Source organism: Dipodomys merriami, unplaced genomic scaffold (assembly GCF_024711535.1).
Source record: "Dipodomys merriami isolate MVZ:Mamm:240054 unplaced genomic scaffold, mDipMer1.0.p SCAF_15, whole genome shotgun sequence".
In the NCBI taxonomy this organism is placed as follows: domain Eukaryota; kingdom Metazoa; phylum Chordata; class Mammalia; order Rodentia; family Heteromyidae; genus Dipodomys; species Dipodomys merriami.
This window is the reverse complement of record NW_027202826.1, coordinates 8,034,759-8,061,040: the sequence shown is the minus strand read 5'-3', so window position 1 is coordinate 8,061,040 and position 26,282 is coordinate 8,034,759. Positions and strand designations below refer to the sequence as shown.

The following is a 26,282-nucleotide window of genomic DNA, read 5'->3' as shown; positions in this document are numbered from 1 at the left end:
CGATAATAATACTGCCACAGACACAAGTATACAAATACTGCTTGTGTGCCTGCTTTGCATTCTTCTGAATATACATCTAGAAGCGGGGTCACCAGGTTGCGGGTATATGCATACAGGTATACAGATGACAAGTTAGCACAGGGTAAGAGGTCCTCAAAGCAACACTAATAAAAGCAAGACACCACATACCGATCGGAATGGCCAGAGTCAGTGCAGCATGCAAATGAGGCCTGTACACTGGCTGCCAGCGAGAATATCCCCAGCCCCCAGCACAGAGATTTTTTTGGAGTGAAAAGTGGTAGTTTCTTGCAAATGTAAACGTGCTTGTTCTTTTAGGACCCAGCAATCCCGTCCTTGATGAGTTACCCAGCGTTGCTGGAAAAACCTGTTTCTGCACCAATTATCAGCCTGAGTGTTTACAGCTGCTGTACCACAACTGCAAAAACCTGCAAGCAGCCAGACAGCCTTCAGAAGGTATGTGGATCCATCAACTACAATGCAGCCAGACGTTAGTCACAGCTGAAAAGGAGTAAGCTATCACCTCCTAAAAAGGCACAGGCAATCCTCAAATGTATATTACCTGGAAAGAGAAGCCAGTCTGAAATTGCTACGTAATTGGCCTTCTTTGCTGATTTAAGACATGTCATGTTGTCTACGAATGCAAATGCGCAATGGATCAAAATTGATCCTACACAGGGGGTGGGGAGAGGATAGGAAGGGATGGGAAGGAGAAACAAAGGAGGAGGCTACAATGCTTGATAAGAAATGTACTCATTATCTTGCCCATGTAATTGTAACCCCTCTGTACAGTATTTTCACAATTAAAAAAAAAAGAACTTAAAAAAATTGATCCTCTAAGCGTGGTGGAAGGCTCCCATGTTCCCGGCTCTGTGGGACGCACTTATAGGAGCATCCATGTGCAAGTCTTTTCCCAGGGAGAAAGCAAGGCCCTTCCCAAAAATTACTAAAGCAAAAAGTGCAAGTGGCTTAGGACAGAGTGGCTCATCAGCAAAAACAAGGCTGAGCACCACCTAGAGGGTGACTGAATCTCTGAACTACATGTACTTAAATTTTGCTCTTGGAAAAATGTGTGTGTGTGTGTGTGTGTGTGTGTGTGTGTGTGTGTGTGTGTGTGTGTGTGTGTGTGTGTGTGTGTGTGTGTGTGTGTGTGTGTGTGTGTGTGTGTGTGTGTGTGTGTGTGTGTGTGTGTGTGTATCAGCTCTTCAGTTCAAGGCGAACTCTCTACCACTTGAGCCACAGGGCCACTTTCTGGTGATTAATTGGAGATAAGAGTCTCACAGATTTTACTGCCCAGGCTGGCTTTGAACCGAGATTCTCAGATCTCAGCCTCCTGAGTAGCAAGGATTATGAGTGTGAGCCACCAGCGCCCAGCTTTGAAAGTAAAATTTTAAGACAGTTATAATGATTCCTTCCTAGAAGCTAAAGCAAGAGAACCACTTGAACCCATTAACTGGAGAGCAGTCAAACTCTCCAAAATAGCTCAATGAAGAAAAAAAATGTGTGGATTAACAATATAATCATGTTGAGATTCTTTAAGACATTTGAGTCTCAGAGATTGTGTCTTAAACACGTTTCTATTCATAAATCAGCAACTCAACCTTTTCTCATTCACTCAAACAAAACAAAAAAAACAAATAATAGTAGTAGTAGTAGTAGTAATAATAATAATAATAGCAAGACATTGCCATGTATCACACACTCTCTCAGGTCCCAGCATGAAAGTCTAAGGAACAACCTTCTGTAGTCTACGCTTTACCCAGTATCTCTTCATCCTCTTTTGAAGTTCTAGTAAGGCTCATCCAACACCCATGTTTTACCTCTGCTTTACCTGACAGGTCACTATGCTTATAAATTCAGAAAATATACAAAAAGAACACAAACATTCCTAAGACAAGTCTGATGAGACATTATTGTGTCTGGAGAAGCTAGGGTCAAAGATGAAGAAACAGCTGCCAAAACGTACAGTGGTAACTATCATAAATAATCGAATGCTTGTCTAAGAGGAATGTGGACAAGGGAAAGGAAAAGAAATGAAACCAGAGTGTTACAAGATCTGTACTGAATACTACTGCGAGGAGAAAGTGCCAGAGCCAAACGAAAGAGCTTGAAAGGCTGTAGAAAAGCACCAGCTGTAGTAAGCTTCTCATAAGGGTTTCTGGGGGAAACAGAAAGCACACATCTCTGAAGCACAGGTTTGCTGGAGATGATAAACACATACTGCCTGGTTTTCATCAGGCTGAAGTCTTATTAATGGCAACTTTCCTTTGGTCCACCAGCCAGCTGTGGCAAGTGCAGCAAGCGAGCTGTAACACAGTCAGCAGCAGGACTGTACATCTCAGCAAGCGTTCGTTCGAACAATCCATGACTGCTAATGTGGCTTCTCCTCAGACAGCAGGAAATTGTGATAGATCATCTTCCTCTCCCAACAGGAAGAAACACAGAGCCTTATCTCCGAGCCAAAGATGCCAAGACCCCAGTGAACTGATGCCCCTAGAAAGTGGCAAGCCAAACCTTGGAAAGGGAGGGGTGTGTGTGTGTGTGTGTGTGTGTGTGTGTGTGTGTGTGTGCGTGCGTGCGTGCGTGCGTGCGTGTGTGTGTCCCCCCTTCATGGAGTAACAGGACAAGAAAGACGTCATTGGAGATGAATAAATAGTAGAATTTATCAAACATTAAACAGCAGGGGTCCAAGCCAGTGGGACCGCTTGGAACTTCTCGGAAACACACACGCAGAGTGAACCACCTGCCCGTACCTGCCTTTCATGGGGCTCCAGCCAGAGGTTTATGAGGGAGCCAACAGGATGGAGAGACACCACATAGACAAGCATGTGCTAAGGGCCTGGGGCAAGCAAGGAGGATGGAGAAGGCCTTCAGAACCTCCATGCCATCGGAGTAGGACAGAGGAGACTGTGGCTCGAGAAGGGGCAAAAAAGCTCAGACAGGAGAATTCCAAGCAGAGAAAAATAGGGCATGAGGAAGTCCAAATTCAAGACAGGAAACCTGAGCCAAGCCTTCCAGAGAAGGTTCTAGTTGTGCCCACAGAGACACGAAGCTTGTGATAAGCTCAGTCTAACTCAACAGCAGCAGTGCGTGGCTTAGGCTTCCTTTCAGACTCAGTCCTCTATGTCTGTAGTCTGATTCAGCGAGAGACACGACATGGACCAAGCATGAATGTTACCTCGTGCTTTGTCCTCAGATACCCAGCGTCTGGCATTGAGTCAAGAATTTTATAAAAACGTGTAAAGAAGAAAATGTAAGTTGGAATCAAGAGAAAGCAGACGAGAAATTCAAAGAAATAGCCGGGACCCTGGGCTAAAACTCATACAAAAAGGTAAAAAGCTAAACAAAACAGAAACATGATAAGGAATGTAGGGCAAAAGGCTGAGGCCAGAAAATTAAACTGGAAGAGATTTTCAGCACAAGGACGGAAACTACTAAAAAACGGGAAGAAGAAAAAATAACCAAATGGAGGCAGGGACCTGGTGGCTCACACCTGTAACGCGTGCTGCTCAAGAGGCTGATACCTGGAGAACTGGATTCAAAGCTCCCTTGGGCAGAAAAGTCTACAAGAGACCATGTCCAACTAACCAGCAAAATACTTGGCTGGAGGTATAGCCCGAGTGGTAGAGGGATGGGTAAGAAAGTGAGGTCCTGAGTTGGAACCTTAGGACTGACAACCAGAAGAAAAATTAATAAATAAAATGTTTTTGAGAAAATAGAGCCAGGCACCAGTGGCTCACACAAATCATCCTAGCTCTTTGAGATCAGGATTATAGTTCAACGTCAGCAAGAGCAGACAATAACAGCGCATGGCAGCATGCCTGTCATCCTGGTTATGTGGGAGCTCAAGATTGGGAGATCACAGTTCTAAGTCACCTGGGCAGAAAGCCCTGAAGACGCCATCTCAGCAGAAGAAGCTGGACATCCTAGTGTGCACTTTGTCAACCAAGCCACGGAAGAAGCAAAAAATAGAGGAGGATCGAAGTCAAAGCACATGCCCAAGCAGGCAGCAAGAGCCTATCTCAAAAATGACTAACACGAGAGAGATTTAGAATCCACCAGGCTAGCAAGTATGAGGCCTTGAGTTCAAACCCTAGTTCTACAAAAAAAGAAAAAAAAAAGGGAGGGAAAGAGAGAGGGAGGGATGGAAGGAGGAGGGAGAACACGCAAGCTACACACAGAAAATAGTCACAATTTAAGGATTCTACAATGCTTCAACCCAGCAATCCATTGGAAGAATTTACTTAAGAGGAATAAAAACATGTAAAAAAAAAAAAAAAAAAAAAAAAAACCCTTGATCTAAATGGTTCCTTCCAACTTTATTCACTGCCGCTAAAAAATTCCAGTTATCCACACTGCAATGACCACACACATTTCAAAGTTAAGTTCAGCCAGTGCTAGTGGCCCACACCTGTAATTGTAGCTACTCGGGAGACTGAGATCTGAGGATCACAGTTCAAAGCCAGCCCTGAAAGTCTAAGAGAGTTTTATCTCCAATTAATCAATAGAAAGCTGGAAGTGGAGCTGTGGCTCAAGTGGTAGAGTACTAGCCTTGAGCAGAAAAGCTCAGAGACAATGCCCAGGCCCTGAGTTTAAGCCGCACACATACAAACAGTCCATCTGAGTCCACCAACTCAGACTTCCATTTGAAGAATCAATACAAAATGTGACATTCAATACATCATCACTATCAACAACTCACCTTAAGGACAAAAACCTTCCACTTAAACTACTTAAAGACAACGCCCTTTCCTGATCCCTCCACAGTGGCATCTTAGAAGAAGCCGTGAAGGACTCCCCAGTCAAGAAAAGAAATGCTAGAGCCCTTTCTATCCCCGTTCTTCATCACCTGCACTACAGATAAAGTTCATGGCCTTCTTTTATTGAAATAGTCACCTCATACATAAATTTACGAGAAAGAAAACAACACAATCCAGTTCCACTCCACCAATGCTGTAGGAGCTGTCCTATCAACAGTGGCCTAGTGTGGACCAGATGACACTCAAAGGGGACGGCTGGCCTGTGCACTGCAGGCCTCCATCCACTAGATGGTGGTACAACAACTGATACCATCACCACAGAGGCAAGGATGACCTTTATTTAAAGTGTCTGCAAACATTGCCAAACACTGGGTAGGTGCAAAATTGTCCACTTCTGGTTCTTATCTCAACATGTTTGCCTTGGGCCTCTCTACATCTTAGTTTCTAAACTGTTACCCTAATGTTCAAGAGCCAAGTTGGGAACTGGGGTTGCAACCCAGTGGCACAGCAGGTGCTTAGCATACGCGTGACCAGAGAAACCCTGCTACTATTACTACAACAACAACAACAACAAAAAGATGATGACAAGATTCCATTTAAAAATGACTTGTAAGTTGGCAAGTTTGCCAGCCCCGCTGGTCTGCTAGCCTATGAGTTTCCTTACAGTCAGACCTCATTGCATTGCTAGTTTATTTCTGCCTCAGTGCCAAACAGTTAACAGTTGTTTGGGCGCTAGAATGAAATGTATGATAAAATACTCGGCCATCACGTAAGGTGTTTCGCAGACATTCCTACTGTTATTCCGTCCAACCGCATGGGCTTCTTAGAAGGAACCAGCTCCTCACTACGTGCACTGAGGAGGACCCCAGCCACACCCCTAGATGCCACATGAAATCCTCGGTGGAAAAGCCTCCACTTCAGATCTAGCTAATCATGGGCAGGAACACGTGAGTAGATTATAAAAGCAAGAAGTATCTAACCATCCTTTCAGGAGTGACAGTCTACCACAGCAAATATAGTCTTTGGAATGTCACAGCAGTGAGAGCAAAATGAGAAGCGTTTTCCGTGAGCAGAGTCCGAGTGTGGTGAGTGGGAGAAGCTTACAGAATGGTAATTCTTGGTCAAGCTGGGGGAAGGGGTCACAGCACAGACCAGCGTGCGGCAAGCAATACCAGGGAACCCAAGAGAAAGGTCAGGTGGGAGGAGATGTCATTCTGGGGAGGAAAGTTGTATTATCTGAGCAGACTTCAGCTTGCCAAGGACAACAACCACACACAACCACACACACACACACACAATTTCCCCAACACAAAATGAGTAACTTAATCAGCCTGTGGTGTGTGAAATGTGGCTGGCATACAATAGTGGATGTGTAGAGTCATTCCAGACCCTTACATTAGAAGGCCACCTGTGGGGCTTCACACTTGTAATCTCAGCCCTCAGGAAGGCTGAGGAGGGAGGATCTTGACTTGGAGGCCAGTCTGGGTAACACAGCAAGACTCCATCTCAAAAAAATGAAATAAAGTAAGGCTCCTATCTTAGTTGTTGTAGTTCTTTATTTTCAGCTATGTTCCTTTTTGTCGAGAAAACCTTTTTGTGATATAATTCACACCGTAAAAAAAGAATCGACTCACTGCAGTATGCAATTCAATTCAACAGCTTTCTAGGTACTCGCAGACTCGCTTGTATAACCATCACCAAAATCACTTTTAGAACATTTTTATCACCCCAGTGGGAAAAGATTCACATCCATTAGTCATTATTGCCCTCTCTCCTCCAAACTCCCAGATACCGACAGGCTCCCATCGACCCTGATCTGTCTGCCCCTGGCTTCCCAAACGAGTGCAAAGATGAAGCTCCCATGGTTAAGCCACCACGCGCCTTCTGCTATGTAACCAAAACTGACCCGAACTAAATGCCACACAGATCGAACGCAAGCCCGGACTCACTGAGTATAACCAGTTGTTGCAATGTTTCCTGACTACTCTATTCTTTTCATTTTTTGGAGCAGGGCTGGAGTTTGAACTCAAGGCTTGCTAGGTAAGCACTCTTCCATCTGCCCACACCCTACCCTGCTTTGAGGTAGTGTTTAGTTATTTGGTATAGTTATTTTTCATATGGGTTTCAAGTTTTTCCCCAAGGTGGCCTCATTTTAAGATTCCCTTCCACCTTCTTATCCCTCACACAGCTGGGATGAAGGGCCTGTGTCCCTCACCCAGCCACCTGCTAGCTCCCAAGACAATGTAGCAGAAACAGCTACTTGGAAAGAAGGCAAAATTCATGTAGAGGAAGCCAACTCATGTACATGATACACAGGGGCTGCCAGCAGAAAGGCTGAGAAAACTCCACTTACAATACCCACACACTCCATAATAGGTTACATTTATTTTTCTTGGGCAGAAAGAAAACAGGGAAGCCAGAATGAAACCCCTGGAGAGGTGTGGCAGAAAAGAAAAGCGTGGTTGACTGACAGGTGCTTGATTGAATCTAATCTCAGTTCTGTCACTTCTGAGCAACAGTTCAACTTCATTTAATCCAGCACACGTTTAGTGATCACCCACCATCTATATCTATATCTATATCTATTATATATATATATATATATATATATATATATATATAAAGTATTGCACTTGGAATTGCAGTGCCAAGTAATGTTAAGTGAGGCATGCATCCTGCTCTCCCAGAATTCAGCATCTAATGGACAAAGAACAAATAGCTCCTAATTCCTAGCAGTCTCTTGGGCCAGCAGCCATCGGGGGAGTGGATCAGGTAAGAGTCTACCTCACTCACATTTCCCATTATCACCACAACTGCAGAGGGGCCTCACCACATTCACCCCTCACCCACACCCTCCTGGGTTTGCTCCAACAGTGAGAACAAGAGTGTCCATTGCCTACCGAGGGCTGAGGGCTCCAGCCTGAGCGCCCAGAAAGGAGTACATGATTTCCCCACTGGTAACAATAAAGCTCTTGGAGGCTCATCTATATATGCAAAAGCATCTTCTCTACAGGTTCTCAAACTTTTTCTTCTTTTTTATTGATATATATTAATTGTACAAAGGTGTTTTCATTGTCATCTTTTCATACATGCACATAATATACTTTGATCAAAGGGGATAGTAATTTTTATTATTGATTTGTTTTTATTACCTTTAAATAGTTGTACAAAGGAGTTTCAATTCAACCTGTCAATTTATGGGTACATTGTATCTTTTTTTTAATAAATTGTTATTGAGATTAAGTGATTACATATTTCACAGTATTGTGAGATAGTTTCAGTCACAAACACTTTTTCTTTTTCTTGGTCGGTCATGGGACTTGAACTCTGGGCCTGCACACTGTCCCTGAGCTCTTCAGCTCAAGGTGAGAGCTCTCTACCACTTGAGCACCACTTCTGGTTTTCCGGTCGTTAACTGGAGATAAGAGTCTCACGGACTTTCCTGCCTGGGCTGGCTTTGAACCATGATCCTCAGATCTCAGCCTCCTGAGTAGCTAGGATTACAGGTGTGAGCCACCAGCACCTGGCTCACACATTTTAACCTTCACAATGGGCTACAAAGTTTGTGAATTCTATGAGCTTTGACAATACAACTATTTCTTCCACATCAGGTGATACGTCCATTTCTTTCCTTTTGCTTGTGTTAGCTGTGCCCTCTCATTCCCTCCCTCCCATCTCTGCCCTTGAGTTGCTTAATTCATTTTCATCCATGTCCAGTGTAATTGATGTTGTGTATTTTCCCTGTTTCCCTGATGCTGTGCCTTCTTCTAGATGTACAATGTATCTTGACCAATGTCTCTCTCTCTCTCACACACACACACACATACACACACACACACTTTTAAAGAGACTCAGAACTACTCAAAGTCCAGTTTCATGATAATCAAGATTAAACAGCTTACTTATCGATAAACATAGCCTGCAAGTTTAATAAATAATATATTTCAAAGGCTTAGCAACTCGCAGTTGAAATGAACCTCTATTTTTTAATTGTGCCTGTAAATAATTCTTTTATTATATCCAATAATTCTATAACTTACCGGTCAGCAGCTTCAATGTCAAAACAAAACCTCCTGTCGATGGAGTCCGTATGCCTTCTGGTACATTCCTTCAAGAAGAATACTTCTCCATCCCCCTGCAAACAAGCATGTTACTCTTAAAACTACATCACACAGGCGCCGCGCCTACCGGAGCAGAGACGCCAGGTTCAAGATTCCTAGTCCTATTTTCTCTATTGTCTTTCCAACCAGTTGGTTGAAACATAAATTAGAATCTACAATACTATCATTTGTTATTCTATTTTTAAGGTTTCCTAGACCTTGCTCTGATTATAGAATTATTTAGCCAGTGCTGTTCAAAAGGCAGATCATTTGCCGTTTCAGGTGTTGGAGTATCTTTTCGACTCTTGGTGTAATATTTGATGTGCAGGGGAAAGGGGAAGGAGGGAGGTTTGGAGTTAGGGCCTTATATTTAGTGAAGCACTATCACACCACACTTAGCTATGCCTCCTTTTCACTTTGGTTTATTTTTCAGATAAGGTCTCTCACTTTTTCCTAGGCTGGTCTCCTCTGTGATTCTCCCATCTCTTACCAATTAGCTGGGATTATAGACACGTAACACCACACCTGGCTTAACGTACTTTTTTTTTTAATGGTGTTATTTTCATATTCTATCATGTCACAATTTGTGATAACTTTGGACCTACAAGAATCTGAGTTCTATGTGGATCCAGCCCCAATATGTTAGGGCCTTAAATTAGTTCTTATGATCATTGATAGCTATAACAATTTGAGGCTATAACCATTCGGTGATGCAGCTTTTCTGTTTCAAAAATGAATCACCCTGGATTTATTTGTACTTCTTACCTCTTTTACTGTAATAGCATTCTAACTCATTATGCAACCCTCTGTAAAGGCTTTAGAGAGTTAAGCCTGAGCTGGGCACTGGTGGCGCACTCCTATAATCCTAGCTACTCAGGAGGCTGAGATCTGAGGATCACGGTTCAAAGCCAGCCCAGGCAGGAAAGTCCGTGAGACTCTTTTTTTTGGGGGGGGGGGGGTTCCAGTCGTGGGCCTGAACTCTGGGCCTGGGCGCTGTCCCTCAGCTCTTCAGCTCAAGGCTAGCACTACCACTTGAGCCACAGCGCCACTTCCGGCTTTTTTCTTTTTTGCTTATGTGGTGCTGAGGAATCGAACCCAGGGCCTCAGGCATGCAAGACATGCATTCTACCACTGAGCCACCTTCCCAGCCCACCGTGAGACTCTTATCTCCAATAAACCACTAGAAAACTGGAAGTGATGCTGTGGCTCAAGCAGTAGAGCGCTTGCCTTGAGCTGGAGAGCACAGGGACAGCGCCCAGGCCCAGAGTTCAAGCCCCATGACAGACAAAAAAAAATGAAGTTAAGCCTGATTCAACAAATAGCCAAACATGGTGGCACACTCCTGCAGTATTAACACTCAGGAGTTGGAAGCAAGAAGGGGTATGAGAAGTTCAAGGCCAGAGTGCACTACCCAGCAAGCTCGGGCCAGTCCACTTTGTGAGGCTATCTCTAAAACATAAAAAATAAAGGGGGATATGGTATTAGCAATGTCCTCAGTGATTGAACGCTTGCCTACAAGCATGCCCAAGCCCCCAGGGTTCAATCCCCAGTAGTGGGAGAAAGAGAGAGAGAATGTTAGATAGGAACAGAAGCACCCGGAGAACATAGGTGCTCAGTTAAGAGCAGCCGTAAGCTATGTGAGGGTGCCAGTCCTCCAGACTACTCTGGGGCTATGAGGAGCTCCAAATAACACTGAGATATTCAAATGGGTGAATGTTCCAAACACTGCACCTTAAACCTAAAATGTATGCTTTTTTATCATTTGAAGACTGAAATAGAAAGATATGTCATAAGCAGAGACGTCTTAAGACTTGAACTCACTCTAACAGCAAACCAGACGCTTGCAGGCCACACCCTCTGTGAACCCATCAGCCTTTCACAGCGCTCTGTCCTGACCCACATTTCAATGTGCATTTCCTCATCCCATAAACGCGTGTTTACTGCTTCCTGCTTTATGCCTGTTTCACAAAGTAGCAAAGTATAGGCACACAAGTGGTGAACTTGCCTCAATTCTGTATTGACTTGAGCAAAACTATAGCCACCCAACCCAGTAAGTAAAGAAACACCTTGACCTGCTTCCTGCAATTACGTTCAGTTAGCAGAGGCTACAGTTTTCTCTCCAGACCGGCAATTCTTGTTACAGCTGCAACTATGTAAGGCCACTTTTTCTATGTAGTCAATGCCTGAGGTCTTCTTACTTACGCATACTTGCTCAGCACATCACCTCTTTGGGAAGAGCAGTTTTGTGAACAGGGAATAAACATTTACAGGAAAACTCTGTATGTCTAACTGAAGAAGAGTCAAAGTCTCTACCGATCATGCTAATTACCGTGTTTGGGGCTATGAATATCTAGTATGTTATGTGTAGGCCAGACACCCCGTATAAACACAGGAGCCAGGAGGCTCGCTGGCCACACAGAGCATTCTACGGTCATGTGTGTGTGCGCACAGTTCAGAAAAGAAGAGAAAAAACGACTGTGCTATTTTCTGGCCAGTGTGGAAACCGAGATTTTAATTCTACAAATGAAATAAAAGTGACTATCAGCCTCTCAAATGACACTCCCCACAGCAAATATATCCTGAATAGAATGCAAGAAAAAATGAAATACTTACAAGTTTCCCCCCAGATCTGTGCTCAAATGGGATCATGTTGAATTTCTTGGCTGCCTTCCGATACATGCAGTAGTGTTTGACCCAACTGGAGCCAAACGGAGCAGGCCCTTCAACAAAATACACAACTTTGTATGAGCAGCTACTCGGAGCTCTAAGCACATCACTAAAGAGAAAAACACCGAAACGTAGCAACAAATATGGCTCCGTGAAAACAAATCAGCCATCCTGCTGCTCTAGGAAAAAAGAAAAGCGTGAGGAAACAGGAGCGCAGGGAGCTACTTCATGGGAAGATTGCAAATCACTTTCAGCGATGCAGACGTGACTGAAAGACTAGAAAAACTAACATTTACTCATACTTGAAAATCTCTTCATTTTCCGCTTAGTATTTTACTTGTTTCCAGGCATTAAGAACTCACAGGGTTCCAAAAGCTCCATTCCATCTATGGGATGGTTTTGATTCTTGCTCTGAAACTCTTAGTGCAGAAACAAGAGCACTGTCACAATTAAAACAAAGAAAAACAGCACCTCCTCTAACACACTAAGGCACAGGTAACAGCTGCCCTTACAGATGACTAGGAAGTTTCAGGACTGAAGCAGGATTTGGATGTAGCTTATGCAAGGCCCCAGGCTCTACCCCTAACACACAGGGTGGTGTTGGGAGGGGAGGGATGAGCTACAGCAAAGGAGAAGTGAAGAACGTGGAATTAAGACTAAGGGGTGAGTGGTCCACAGATGCACCAAAACATTCTCAGAACCCAGTTCCAACTCTTGGCAGGAAGTCGGCATTGCCATAATCAGAGCTCCTCAAGGACAGCAGCCCACACTGGGTCACTAAGCATGTGGAATTCCAGAGGCCACGAAGTCTACATCAGCGGTAGCGCACAGGTCACCAGTTCAATCCCCAAACAAAAGAAAAGGGGGGGGGGGAGTCCTATTTGTCATGAATCATAAAGGCTAGCAGTTTTTCTTTCCCTGGGATGTTTTTTCCCTACACAATCAAACAAAATAAACCTTCTAACTGGAATGTCAAAAACAGTATCAGGAAGAGAAAAAAGAACTTATTGGCCAATAATAATCCATTTAGGGAGGCAAAAAAAAAGATAAAAGGCGGTAGTAGAGCACAGTAAAGGTCATCCTAGACCATCACCAATGCCAAGGCCTGAATGTGTAAATGACTGGAATTTGTGTTAGAAAGGCTTAAGACTGCGTTCTTTGGTTGACAAAAATATAGCACAGGGGCTGGGAAGGTGGCTCAGTGGTAGAACGTTTGCCTTGCATGCCTGAGGCCCTGGGTTCGATTGCTCAGCACCACATAAGCAAAAAGGAAAAAGCCAGAAGTGGTGCTGTGGCTCAAGTGGTAGAGCGCTAGCCTTGAGCTGAAGAGCTGAGGGACAGCGCCCAGGCCCAGAGTTCAGGCCCCATGACTAAGGCAAGGAAAGGAAAGGAAAGGGAAAAAGAAATTCCCCTCTTGTTCTTAACTATGAGGGTGGGGGAAGGGTGTGTGTATATGAGATGAGGTTGGTGGGAGAATGCATCTGTGTGTGTGTGTGTGCGAGAGAGAGAGAGAGAGAGAGAGAGAGAGAGAGAGAGAGAGAGAGAGAGAGAGAGAGGAGTAGAAAGAGAGGACAGGAGGAGGTAAAGAGTGCACCATCATCATCTGACCCCACTCTCCACCTTGGACCCCTCATGAGCACGCTCCTGGGTCACAGAGCGGAGCACAGGGGGCTGGCGTGGCCGCAGAGCAGCACGTTCACCACTGTTCCCAAGGTCACCGACCCCCCACTCCACAGGAGAAAGGAGTTTCCCAACTACACTTCCCGGGATAGCATGGGGCAAAAAAGCAGTGGGGATCATTTTCCAAAGAGCCATGGTCATTATGGCAATAACCAGGCTTTACAGCCAGCCCTCCCCAGGTGTCCACAGATAGACTGCAGAACTCCCCAAAGCCTTGCTGTTCCAGCCTCTCAGTTAAAAGGGCACACCACTGACACACAACCTTCATCCGTCCTCCCATACACTTCCTTACAGGACCGAACAGGAAGGAAACGCAGCAGAAACGGCAGAACTGCATTCGTGGGACAGTGACAAAAGGAATCTGCTGTACTGGGTGTGGATGCTGCCGCTTTTGCCCAGTGTTTTCAGGATGCTCAGTGGAATGCAGGGTGCAGCACCGATGGGTACTAGGGTCTCCACCCACCCCCAAGCCAACCCGGAGGGCCTCTTACTTTTTTCCTGCACATACAGGTAGCCCTCTGCGGTGAACTGGCTGGCGCGCTTAGGGTCTTTGGGATTCTGCCGGATCTTGTTCATTAGTTCTTCCACTTCTGATCTGGTGCCTTCGAACCGGTTCCGTGTCTGAAACGCAGACAAGGCGGGCGGACTTCAGCTTCTCGTGAGGAGTAAATAAGATTATTTATTGATGGAGTAAATAAAATGTACTTTGTGGGAGGTCTCCGTGTGTGTATGTGTGTGTGTGTGTGTGTGTGCGTGTGTGTGTGCCTGTGTACATATCAGATTGTTCTCCCCATTCGTGAGCTGGGGATGTGGCTCCAGGGGTACAGGTCTGCTACCAAACCAAACACATAACCCCCCCCCAAAAAAGGAAAAAGAAACTCCCCATCTCCTATCCTTTATGGTCAAAGAGAGCAAACGCCTGGTGGTAACTTCTGAACTTGTAAAGCTAACACAGTGCGTGACGCTGCTGCTGTTCAAACAGCCCCACGGGAACTGAAGCAGGTTTACTCTAATTAAAATATAATAAAAAAAAGTGATGGAGAGGGAGAGATTGATTGGAACACAGTATAAACATGTGTAAAGATGTAAAAATTAAATTCCTCCCCCCAAAAAACTAATAATGTACACTAATAAGTATATGGGAGATCCCATCTCTAAAACACTACCAGCAAAAAGCCAGGCTGGAGGAATGGCTCAAGTTAGAGCATGAGATGAGCCCTGAGGTCAAACCCTGGTACCAGCCCCCCAAAACAAAGGGAAAAAACATACAATAAAACAAGACAATGAGTTGCCAGGCAGAGTGGCTCACAACCACAATCCCAGCTACTTGGGAGGAAGAGATCAGGAAATCCTGGTTAGAGAGAGGGTAGTCCAGGCAAAAAGATAATGAGACCTCATCTCAACAAATAAGCCAGGCCCTGGTGGGGAATGCCTGACATTCCAGCCCTGCCTTCTTAGGTTACAAGGAATGCAGTTTAAAGACTGCCTAGGATGGGGCTGGGAAGGTGGCTCAGTGGTAGAGTGCTTGCCTTGCATGCATGAGGCCCTGGGTTCGATTCCTCAGCACCACATAAGCAGAAAAAGCTGGAAGTGGTGCTGTGGCTCAAGTGGTAGAGCACTAGCCTTGAGCTGAAGAGCTGAGGGACAGCGTCCAGGCCCAGGGTTCAGGCACCATGAATGGCAAAAAAAAAAAAAAAGACTGCCTAGGGTGAAAAACACGAGACATTACTTGAAAAAGAAACAAAAACCCTAAAGCAAGAGTTAAAATCCCAGTACCATGCACACACGCACACGTCATAAAATATCAACCTGGACAGTATGTAATTTACAACAATCTCTCAAGTTTTCAGTGTTCTACATGCAACGTGAGCACTTAAGATTCTGCTAACATTTCACAATTCTTTGTAAATTAATAAAAATGAGTGTCTATTTTTCCAGGTCATGGGAAGTGTGCTTGAGAGTGAAACACGCTCTCCCCCCTGCTAAGAAGGAAGGGGGAAAGAATCACCCCTACAACTACCTAGGACACAAATCACATCTCTGGACCCCCGGAGTCATGGGTCACCAATATCTGTCCAGCGGCTTCCCCGAAAGCCCGGACGTGAGTGGAAAGGGACAGAATTACCAAGACCACCGCGACACAGCACTGCCCAGGGCAGGGACATCGCTTTCCTCCAGAGGTAAAATAACTGTGTTAATACGGAAAAACTGCTGACAAGCAGCTGTGGAAAGCTGACATGGAAAATCATTATTGAAATTCCTCCCTTCAATGAAAAAGGTAGCCAGGAGGTCCCCAGAGTGGGAAATGTACTTCATTATCAGGAGATGGGGAATCTGATAAATGCAGGTGATAAAAAGGAAAACTTGCCTGCAGAGGTTTAAACATAGACTAGGAGCTAAAACCAAAAAATATGCACATTTAGAAAACACAAGACTACAAAGAAGGGGGCTGGGAAGGTGGCTCAATGGTAGAGCGCTTGCCTCACATGCATGAGGCTCTGGGTTCGATTCCTCAGCACCACATAAGCAGAAAAAGCTAGAAGGGGCACTGTGGCTCCCGAGGGAGAGCCCTAGCCTTGAGCTGAAGAGCTGAGGGACAGTGCCCAAGCCCAGAGTTCAGGCTTCATGACTGACAAAAAAAAAAAGACTACAAAGAAGGTAGAAATGATGTGTGGCACCATCTCTATCTCTTCTTCCCACTTCTCACGCCCCCAGAATTTCTTGTCCCTATCTTAAAACTGATCTCAGCTGGACACTGGTGGCTCACATGTGTGTTCTAGCTACTCAGGAGGCTGAGATCTGAGGAGTAAGATTCAAAGTCAGCCCAGGCAGGCAAGTCCATGAGACTCTTATCTCCAATCAACTACCAGAAAACCTGGAAGTGGAGCTGTGGTTCAAGTGAGAAAGCACCAGCCTTGAGCAAGAAAGGAGAGAGCACAGAGTCCCTAAGTTCAAGCTCCAGTATTAGTACACACACACACACACACACACACACACACACACACACACACACACACACTCTCTCTCTCTCTCACATCATCATACCAATGCTTGGTGCACATGGAGCTTGGTAAACAGCTAACCAGGACGAAACACCCATCAGAGGCCTTCCATTGGGCAGGGAGCAAATAGACTCTATCACAAACAGTGAGAGGTGGAAACAAACCCTAGTACACTGGAAGAAACTCATCTTTGAGACCAGCACTGAACCTGAAACTACCAACCCGAGCCCTGAGGGTGTATCTGCCCAACTCCCGCGCTGGCCTGCCCTTTGGGAACAGGGCTTCAGGAAGAGAAGTGCTCCTCACCCAGGCTCCACCTCCTCCACCAAACAGAACTGCAAGGAAAACCTCCTCTCCAGGACTTCCATGAAGACTATTATATGCCAAATAAACTATTCAGGATAATGCTGACACATGGTAAAGTTCATATTAGTGGCATTATTTCATTATAGTTATGTCACTCAGATATCACAATATTTTCTAACAAAGGAAAGTATCTGTCCATATTAACTGCTCCTAGCTTCTTTGGTTGTTGTTGTTGGTTGTGGGGCTTGAATTATGGGCCTGGGGGCTGTCCCTCAGCTTTTCAACTCAAGCCACTTAAGCCACAGCGCCACTTCCGGTTTTCTGAGTGGTTAACTATAGCTAAGAGTCTCACAGATGTTCCGGCCCGAGCTGGCTTTAAACCACAATCCTCAGATCTCAGCCTCTTGAGTAGCTAGGATTACAGGCGTGAGCCACCAGTGTCCAGCTAGCTTCTTTAGGGCCTCTCTGTGAGTCTTAAACTTGCTCACTACATTTCCGTCTGTGAACAACTCTGCTTTATTCTTTCTTGCTCCATATTCTTCCAAGCACAGAGCTTAAGGTTAGTTTTTTTTTAATACTTTAATTTTGATGCAATTTCCATTCTTTTGGAAAATCTATTTTCTAAAAGCCATCCAGCCACTTTTTTGCTTTCCATTTATTATTCTAGATTATAGAAAATGGATGAGGACCAAATCTCCCAGAAAGAGTCTTACCGTATCTATAATAGAAACAGTGTCATTGGATGGGGAAAAAATAGACCATTTTTGCTTTTAAATCATCTACCTTTTTCTGAATATAGTTCTGTGATTTAAGGTTATTTTTTTACTATAGTAAAATCCTAAATTCTTCCCCCAAATTATCTATAATGTTATATAGTATTTCACACATGTCATAATAAAACAACCATATGACTAGAATTTCTCCCAGCTCTATATAGCCTTATTCCCTTATTATTCTTTTTTTTTTCCCCTTATTATTCTAAAAGCTGACATCATCGGGGTATTAGATGAATAGCCAAGAAAGAAGTACATGATGTCACCATCAAGATACAGCAAAACGGGTGCTTCCAAGATGCCAGGATTTCCAAAGAGAAAGCAATTACCTAAGAAGCAAAGCTGAAAGGCAGTGCCTGTAGTCCCAATGAGGGGCTCAGGAAGCTAAGGCCAGAGAAGTACTTGCCGGTCTGGGCAAGACGGGGACTGTTTCTCACAAAAGAAGTTCATTCACATCCTAAGACTAGGAATGTGTAGCTCACCTCATAGAGTACATGTACAAAATTAGATAAAGTTCCCTAGAACTCTGTATCCAAGACCTGATGGAAAAGTGTGCATTTACCACCTGTGAACACCAGCACACAGCGAACATGCCAAGAACGGAGGGAGGAAATTCCACTCAAACACCAAGACTATCTATGAATAAAAACCATGAGGCACAGTTAACAGAGAAGATATGCACTTCGTTATAATTTACAAGCCTTAAATCTAAATTTGCTGCCAGTTTTATTCACAGGGGTCTGAGAAGCGTATCTTCAGAAATCACCGGAGGTTGAGGAAAAGCCACCAGGTGGCTGCATCTCTGGAGCCTCAATGAACTGCAGAGTAGATGGTTATGTTATCTGGTGACCGCTAGGGGGCAACCGATCCCCACTTTCTCGGTATCTCCAGATCAGCTTGGCCTTTAAGGTTTTTCTAATACACCAAATGCGTGATCAATACACCTTCCAAACGTGGGGGGCAGGGGGGGCTGTTTTTTAATATATACTATAAAGATTTCACTTCCTTACATTCTGAATGTTGATCTGTAGTTCCATTTTGTAGTGATTGAAGTCTTTGGAAAGTTCATGTCCCTGATGATAGAAAGTGAACATTCCCTGGAAAAAGGACAGCATCTGTGACAAAGGACAAAGAGGACAGACATGAGCACATTCCACCACACCTCCAGGAGGACAAAGAACCTGAGCAGCAGCAGAGCACTCCCCACCCCCCCTCCTCCCCCTTACCTAAGCAAGCCAAAGGAAGTCACCAGAATTCAGGTAAGTCTAAGTACGGATTATTTATTATTGATCTTTGAAATATCATTTCTCAGGGGGAAAAAATGGTATTTTTCTTAAATACCAGCACCATTAAGCAATTTTTACATATGCTCTGATAACTGGAGGTCATATCCATTTGTCCTCATTTGTCAAAAGGATCCCAGCTTCCATCAGTAATTAAAACCTTAATTCTGTGGGTCAATTCAGTCTACAAGAAAGGACCATGGATCAAAACGCTGGACTGTAATCGCACCCAGGACAGTACAACTTCTGTTTTGTTGACAAGATGGTTCAGTGACCTGCCCAGGGTGAAGTCAGGCTACTAATTAAACCCTGAAGTTTTCTACCAACTCCCAACCTGGCCTCTCTTAATTAGAGGGCAGCTGCTTCTGCCCCCATTGAGTGCATCTCAAATGAGCAGAACGGATTCGGGGAGAGAGCAAAGAAAATCCCAATAATCTTTTTCTGTAGCACACTGCCTGGGATACCAGGCAAGAATGGGCGGTTCTGACATCCAACAGCCAGTCATGGTCCACTCCCAACCGCAGCAATCACTTGTATCCCTGTGACACAATGCTGGGTAAAATCACAGAAACTGTCTCCATTATACTTCCTTATGTGCTAAGTGGGATAACTAAAGTATCTTACTAAGTTCTCGCACGGAATCAAAGAGGGTGTGACCAAGACAGCACTCAGAACAAAGACTTAAACCATGACTGAGCACAGTCAATGCCCAGGTCACCTGTGCCATAATGACTTTAGTATGTCACTGTGCTAGGGAGGGCTAATGTCTTCTAATTGTTTAAGTTAATTTTATTGCTCCAACTGGATTTCTAACTAATATTTAGTTATTCCTTTGTTTCTCAAAATCATACTCATAATACAGTATATAGTACTACAATTACAGTTCAAAAAGCTGTTATCAGGAAAAAACACCAAAAATTCATATTAAGTCTTAATATTGACAATCATAAAATCCAATGTTTCTTAATTTTTTTACTATAACTCATATGAAATGCCCTTTATCGTTTGATACATGTAAGCTTAAGTATGCATATTAGCACGTAACTGAGGCTATTGGAAAACCTCCACATAAACCATGAAAGTCATGGTTTCTAACAGAAGTATAAGGAAACCTTAGCAGCTGGAGTCAAGCTCAGTTGGTAGAGTGCTAGCAATGAACAAAAGTCAGGTACGGAGTTCAAGTCCTGGTCTTGGACCAAAAGAAAAAAGAAAGATAAGAAATGCTAGTCACTCACAAAACTGCTTGAAATAGAAGCAGGGCACCAATGGCTCATGCCTGTAATCCTAGCTACTCAGGATGCTAAGATCTGAGGGTCCAGGTTCAAAGACAGCCTAGGCAGGAAAGTCCATGAGTCTCTTATCTCCAATAAACCACTGAGAAAACCAGAAGTGGCGCTGTGGCTCAAGTGGTAGAGCGCTAGCCTTGAGCTCAAGAGCTGAAGGGCAGCACCCAGGCCCAGAGTTCAAGCCCCACGACCAACCAAAAAAAAAAAAATTGCTTGAAATATTCCACAAACAGCTTATAGTCAACCTAGATCGCCATGAGCAGTTAGAACTATGTTGAAATCAATAATAATAAACTTGCAAGAATCGCAGTTGAAGCACAAAAACTTCAGAAACAACCTTGCATAAAGATTATCCCGTAAGACAACAGCATCGTTTCTCACCCTCCAATACAAATTCTTTCAGAGGGATTTGTAAGGGAAGCAGCAGGGAAGTAGGTAGAAACTGCACACCCAAATGCAGACCTGGACCGCGTGCACACGACGTATTACCTACTGTGCGCACTCTTGATGCTATGACTGTCGGTCGCCCCTGACAATGGCGGACATCTGCCTTCCTGTTTACGCACTGTAGCCTCTAGCAACAGTCCATTAGATCTAGAGAGGAAGCTGCTCTATCACAAAACTCTGCAAGACAACCATCTGGTCTAATACTCACAGGTTCCACGAATTCAAACTTCTTTCTTTCTTGGATTTCCTGAAGCTTACAGACATATTCAAGAGACAGTTCATAGAAGTGCTGCCGGTTTTGCTCTACTTGGAGATCTGCCTGTATTAAAATAATTGCGGTTAGTTCATCTAATGACAGAGAAAAATAACACTCTCTGTAACAGAGGTCAGTAAACTCCTGTCAACAGGCCAAATAGGACTTCTGATGTTCTTGTACATCAAGCTGTATTGGAACACCATTAATTGCATATCATTTATTATTATTCCTTTGATCTGATAGTCAATAAAAGTCTAAACTATGTACAGACTAGGTACTGACTGAAGACCCAGGTGTTAGGTTCCCTTCACCGAACACCTGCCTTCAACTCAAAAGTGACTTCAAGCCACATCTGTAGAGTCCAAACACCAGAACTTCACTGCCCTGAACACAGCCTCTAAGAGGCCGGCTTGAGCATGAGGGCAGTGGCAAGGCCAGGCATCCAGGCCACCGTGTCAAGGGCGTGGCTCTCAAAGGAGAGCCAGGCTGCCCACCCATCTGGGGATGGTCACGCCCCTGAGCCCTCCCCATGCCTGATCTTCTGGGGGCGCAGGGGACGCCACTGGTCAGGATGCTATTCCCAACTCCAGTTCTAACTCATCTTGCCTGCCTGGAAAAGTCTGGGAAAGAGCACAGTGCCACAGAGAGAGACGGAGAACACTTCTCATCCAGAAAGCCTTCTGGTAAGGCTTGAGACATTGTTTTTCTGAACGTGAGTAATTCAACTCTTGAAAGTACTTAATCTGGGCATTTTTCCGGGAAAGATAAGACAACTGAGAAAAGGAGAAGCCAAGGCTTAAGTAATCATGGAGAGTGTGAGATCATACCACGTGACACTCGTGGGAGGGGAGGGGTCCTATCTGCACACACGGCGTGGGGCGCTGAGGTGGCAGGGAGGCACAGAACAGCCACTCTGTGCAGTACTGGTGGGAATTCAACCCCTCCCTGTAGAAGGGAGCCTGGCAGGCCTCAGAGAATTCACAATAGAACCACCAAGTGATCGGGCAATTCCACCCCTAGATGTGGTCCTAAAGAACTGAACACAGGGACTGCAGCAGGTGTTCCTATGCACACCCTCACAGCAGCATTATTTACAGTAGCTGAAATCGAAAAGGATCCAAGTATCATGCAGGCATGAGGAACACCCAGCCTATGGGCTGTAGGCCGCTCATGCTTTTCATTCACTTCTGAGAATGTCTGCTTGTGCCTGTACTGATGATTGCACATGGCCTTGTGAATGGTGTTACAAATAGCCTTTGGAGGAAAGGGGGGGGATTTCTAACCTCCATCATACATGAATAAATGGACAAGTGAAATATGGTCTGTATATACAAGGAAATAGACTAAAGGAAGCCAAGGCATGCCCCCTACAATCCCAGCTACTCGGGAGAATTATGGTTTGAACCCAGTCCAGGCAGAAAAGTCCATGAGACTGTTATCTCCAATTAACCACAGAAAAGCTGGAAACAGAACTGTGGCTCAAGTAGATGACTGCCAGAACTGAACAGAAAAACCTAAGAGACAGCGCCCAAGCCCTGAGTTCAAGTCCCAGTACTAGCAACAAAAACTTTTTTAAAAAATATTAAGGAAGAAAATTATTATCTCGATGAAGTGGTGGCTTCTGCAGGTAGCACGTGGAGGGCCATGAGCAGTGATCACAGCCTCGAGTACACTCTGGAACTAGACATGACATTTGCTCTGGACAGCCATGCACACAGAGGTGTGTTATGAGAGAAAGGGCCAGGAACAGGCACCTCATTAGAAAGCATGGTGGAAATGGAAATGTACTGGAAGCATAAACCTCCTCTTCCAGATACCTGACAGCAGAGACAATGGAGGAGAGGCATGAAAACTGCCACGGGCAGGCCAATAAACGTGACAGCTGTCATTGCAAAACAGACGAAGGGCAGGAGGTGAGGGGACTGATGTAATCCTGGCATGCTTTTCTGTATACTGTGGGCCAGGGAGAGAAGAAAGCCCTACATGAGCATTATAGTGAGGATTAAGTGGTATAAAAGCACCTTTCTCTTTTAGAAACCGGCAGACGCCACCCATGTGTCAGTAGAGACAATTAGAGAGACAAAGTTATGTATAGATCATTTCAGACCAACCAATCAATATATCTGCCACTAAATAAATGACATTCAAGTATCATCTGGCTTATATTAGAGCCAGGCAGGTGATATTGCAGAAAGTTCATAAAGTAGGGATGTGTTCTACCAAAAATGGAGGATAATTCAAGATCTTGAACTGCAAACAGCATTATTTCTAGTGAAAGCAAATTGTGATTACATAAAGTTTCTATCCATACTTGGCTAGTCATGGGAGATTTATCGAGATACAGAGGAAATGAGAGATAAGATGCAAATTCCTTTTTCGTTACATACAACTCCCTCCAAAAAGAAAAAAAAAGAATTTATTACCATTAGTATAACAAACTCTCTTTCCTATGAAGGTAAATATTCCAAGTTCTCGCATTAAGATTAATACTTCCATGTAAAATGGTACAAAAATTTACTAAACCCAAATTCATTTGTTCAAGAAATGTTAAAAGCCAATTATGAGATTCCTGCAAATAATTCTGGTTAAAGTCATTGCTCCTATGAAAAGAGACTCAAAGCCAAAATACTTTCTGCTAAGAATCCATGTTTAACCAAACACTGTAAGATAAAAATCATTTTGTAGCTCTTTTCACACAATTCTTCTTTCTTAATGCAAAATCAGTTGTTTTCCTCCATATCTATATAGTCCTGGATGAAAAGTTTTTAAAAGTAAAGCGAATTTTAATTTTTTTTTAAAGGAGGAGGAAGAGAAAGAAAGGCAACAGTAACAGGCGCTGGTGGTCATGCCTGTAATCCTAGCTACTCAGGAGCCACCCCAAAGCAGACAAATCCACAAAACTCTAACTCCAATAACCAGCAAAGTAACAGACCAGAGGTGCAGTTCAAATGGTGGTGTGCCAGGCATGAGCCAATGAAGCAGAGCTTGAATGTGAGGTCCTGAGTTCAAGCCCTAAAACTCTCACAATGCAGGCAAAGGAGGTGGCAGGAAAGGAGAAGGAGGAAGAGAAGGAAGATGACGTAAAAACTTTTTTAATTCTGGAAACGAATTAAGAGACAAATAAAATGACTACCTCTTGCAAGTGAGAGTCTTTCTTTTTGGCTGATAGATTCAAATGCTTATCGATGAGACTGTAATTCTTTTCAGTCTCTTTGTCGAACTTCTTTTTTTCTTCCTACAAATAAAAAAAAAACAGTAATGATTAAACAGAAAAATACTCACACTCATAGTTACTCCACTGGAAAGCTCAAAATATGAAAACTATCTGACAATAAGTCAAGTCCCACTCGGTGTGCTAAAACAACGAGGGGGGCCAGCTATGCCCAACAGCCTGGCCTGTCAGACACAGGCACAGGCCACTATGAGCAACACCACTCCGCCTTCCTTCCACGGGCTAGACCCCAACCCTTCCTACTTAGCCACATTAAAGACTAATGCTGTGCCAGGCACTAGCAGCTCACACTAGCTACTCAGGAGAAGCTGAGATCTGAGGACTGCAGTTCAAAGCCAGCCCAGGCATAAAAGGCCATGAGACTCTTATCTCCAATTAACTACCTAAAAACAGGAAGTGAACCAGGTACCAGTGGCTCATGTCTATAATCCTCGCTATTCAGGAGGCTGAGATCTAAGGATCTTGGTTCAAAGCCAGCCTGGGCAAGAAAGTCTGTGAGACTCTTTATCACCAATAAACTAGTCAGAAAATGCCAGAAGTGGCTCTGTGGATCAAATGGTAGACTGCTAGCCTTAAGCACAGAGAGACTCAGGGACAGAGCCCAGGCACTTGAGTTCAAGCCCCAGGAACAGCAACACACACACACCAAACACACACACACACACACACCAAACACACACACACACACACACACACACACACACACACACACACACACACACACACACACACACACACACACACACACCAAACAGAAGTGGAGTTGTAGCTCAAAGTGTTAAAGCACTAGCCTTGAACAAATTAAAGCTCAGGGACAGAGCCCAGGCCCTGAATTCAAGCCCCAGGACACTTTCTCTTTCTCTCTCTCTCTCTCTCTCTCTCTCTCTCTCTCTCTCTCTCTCTCTCTCACACACACACACACACACACACACACACACACTCACACACACACACACACACACACACACACACACGCACACAAACCCCTCATGCTGTGACTTACTTCCCACAAAAAGAAGCAAGGCTGAGTAATAAAACCCAGAACACTTAAGAAAAAAAAAAACTTGAAATTCATTTAATAGTAAGTTTTGTACTAGGTATTTTTTAAATCATAATAATACTTATTAGGAGAAAAAAAAAAGGTCTTGGGGAAAATTCTTCCCAAAATGATCCAACATGAACCTACCTATCAGACCACCTGACCAGAAATGACCCTGACCTCGGAGCCCTCCCCTGCACTGCTGCCAACAGGAGTGGGAGCAGATACAGACAGGTCAACGGAAGCTGGCATCACGTTCCACACCAGCTCTGAGTGGGCTTGGTTAGCACGTGCCATCTAGATCTAGTATTTGCTTCACTTTCGCTAAAGAAGCCTTTTGCGAACACAAGAACTAAATCTTTTGAGCAGAGAATACAGACTATCCCACTAAAAGCCACTGGCCAACCTGGCAGGTTAATAAGAACTCTTTTAACGAAAGAAAACTATTTTTTATTGTTATTATGGTTAATAAACATTCTTGAGCGTCGTTGAGAACTCTGTGTCCTCATGAGGTCAAACTACGCCATCAACCTCAAACTCACCCTGGCTCTACCACAGGCCCTTCCTATCTTCAAATTCTCTAGAGCAGAAATTAAAGAATGATTCCAGCCTTTTCTCGTGCACGTTTACCCTTTTTAGGCAGTGATTAAGCAAAGAATGTGAATTCTACTCTCCTTTTCTCCCCCTGCAAGAGACTGCAAAGTGCTGGCTGTTCTGGGAACACACACCAAACACCCTCACTGGTCATCAGTCATCTGAAGACCAAAAGCTGCCAAATGCACAACTAAAATCAAAACAAAACAAAACACCTCACAGCCCACATCCTAAAATTTCTTATCGAAGATCAGAGTGTAAGCAAAATTACTATAAAAGCTAAAAATACTTCTCAAAAATATTAGTTGTGCAAAATTTCAAAAACATATTCTTCACAAATTTATAAACCGATGCTTAAATTTTATTAAAGGCGGAATGTTGGTAAAAGTGTAAATAAAGCTGAGCAATATTCTCCTGGAAGCTTATTTGCTCAGGGTGAGAGCTAGAGTTGACACATGATTATAGAAAGGATTATAATATTTATCTCACTCCTCAGTGGAAAAGGTTAGGTGCTAAGTCTATCTGTGCAACCAAATTCATTTCCTAAAACCACACAGACCTATACTATGCGGAGATCAGAGATCAGATAATAGGAGGGAACAACGTTCTATATTTTTCTGTCAAAATAGCGTAATAAAAATTATTCATGGATCTAAGCTGTTTCTAGTCACTGGCAGTTACAAGTATATAAACCTCAGTTGAGATAAGAATATCTGCATAGTGTACAATTCTTGCAAGTAATGGTATCCTGTGAAGAGATTATTTTTGAGATAGAGCACTGTCTTCTAGGGTTACGTAAACAAGCCATAGCCATGTGCAAGAATGCTTTACTGTTCATC

At 44.0% G+C, this 26,282-nt stretch overlaps 1 protein-coding gene across 2 annotated transcripts in view; it reads right to left on the bottom strand.

Annotated features, from left to right (window-relative positions):
• Arhgap10 (Rho GTPase activating protein 10) overlaps positions 1-26,282 on the bottom strand; it is a 213,656-nt gene that overhangs the window by 103,163 nt on the left and 84,211 nt on the right. For both annotated transcript variants that reach the window (XM_070022178.1, XM_070022177.1), the window contains exons 5-10: positions 23,712-23,813; positions 20,531-20,641; positions 18,317-18,421; positions 13,717-13,846; positions 11,492-11,598; positions 8,819-8,913 (exon numbers count right to left, since the gene is read on the bottom strand). In XM_070022178.1, the coding sequence (XP_069878279.1) occupies positions 8,819-8,913; positions 11,492-11,598; positions 13,717-13,846; positions 18,317-18,421; positions 20,531-20,641; positions 23,712-23,813 (650 nt within the window). The remainder of the gene's footprint in view (positions 1-8,818; positions 8,914-11,491; positions 11,599-13,716; positions 13,847-18,316; positions 18,422-20,530; positions 20,642-23,711; positions 23,814-26,282) is intronic.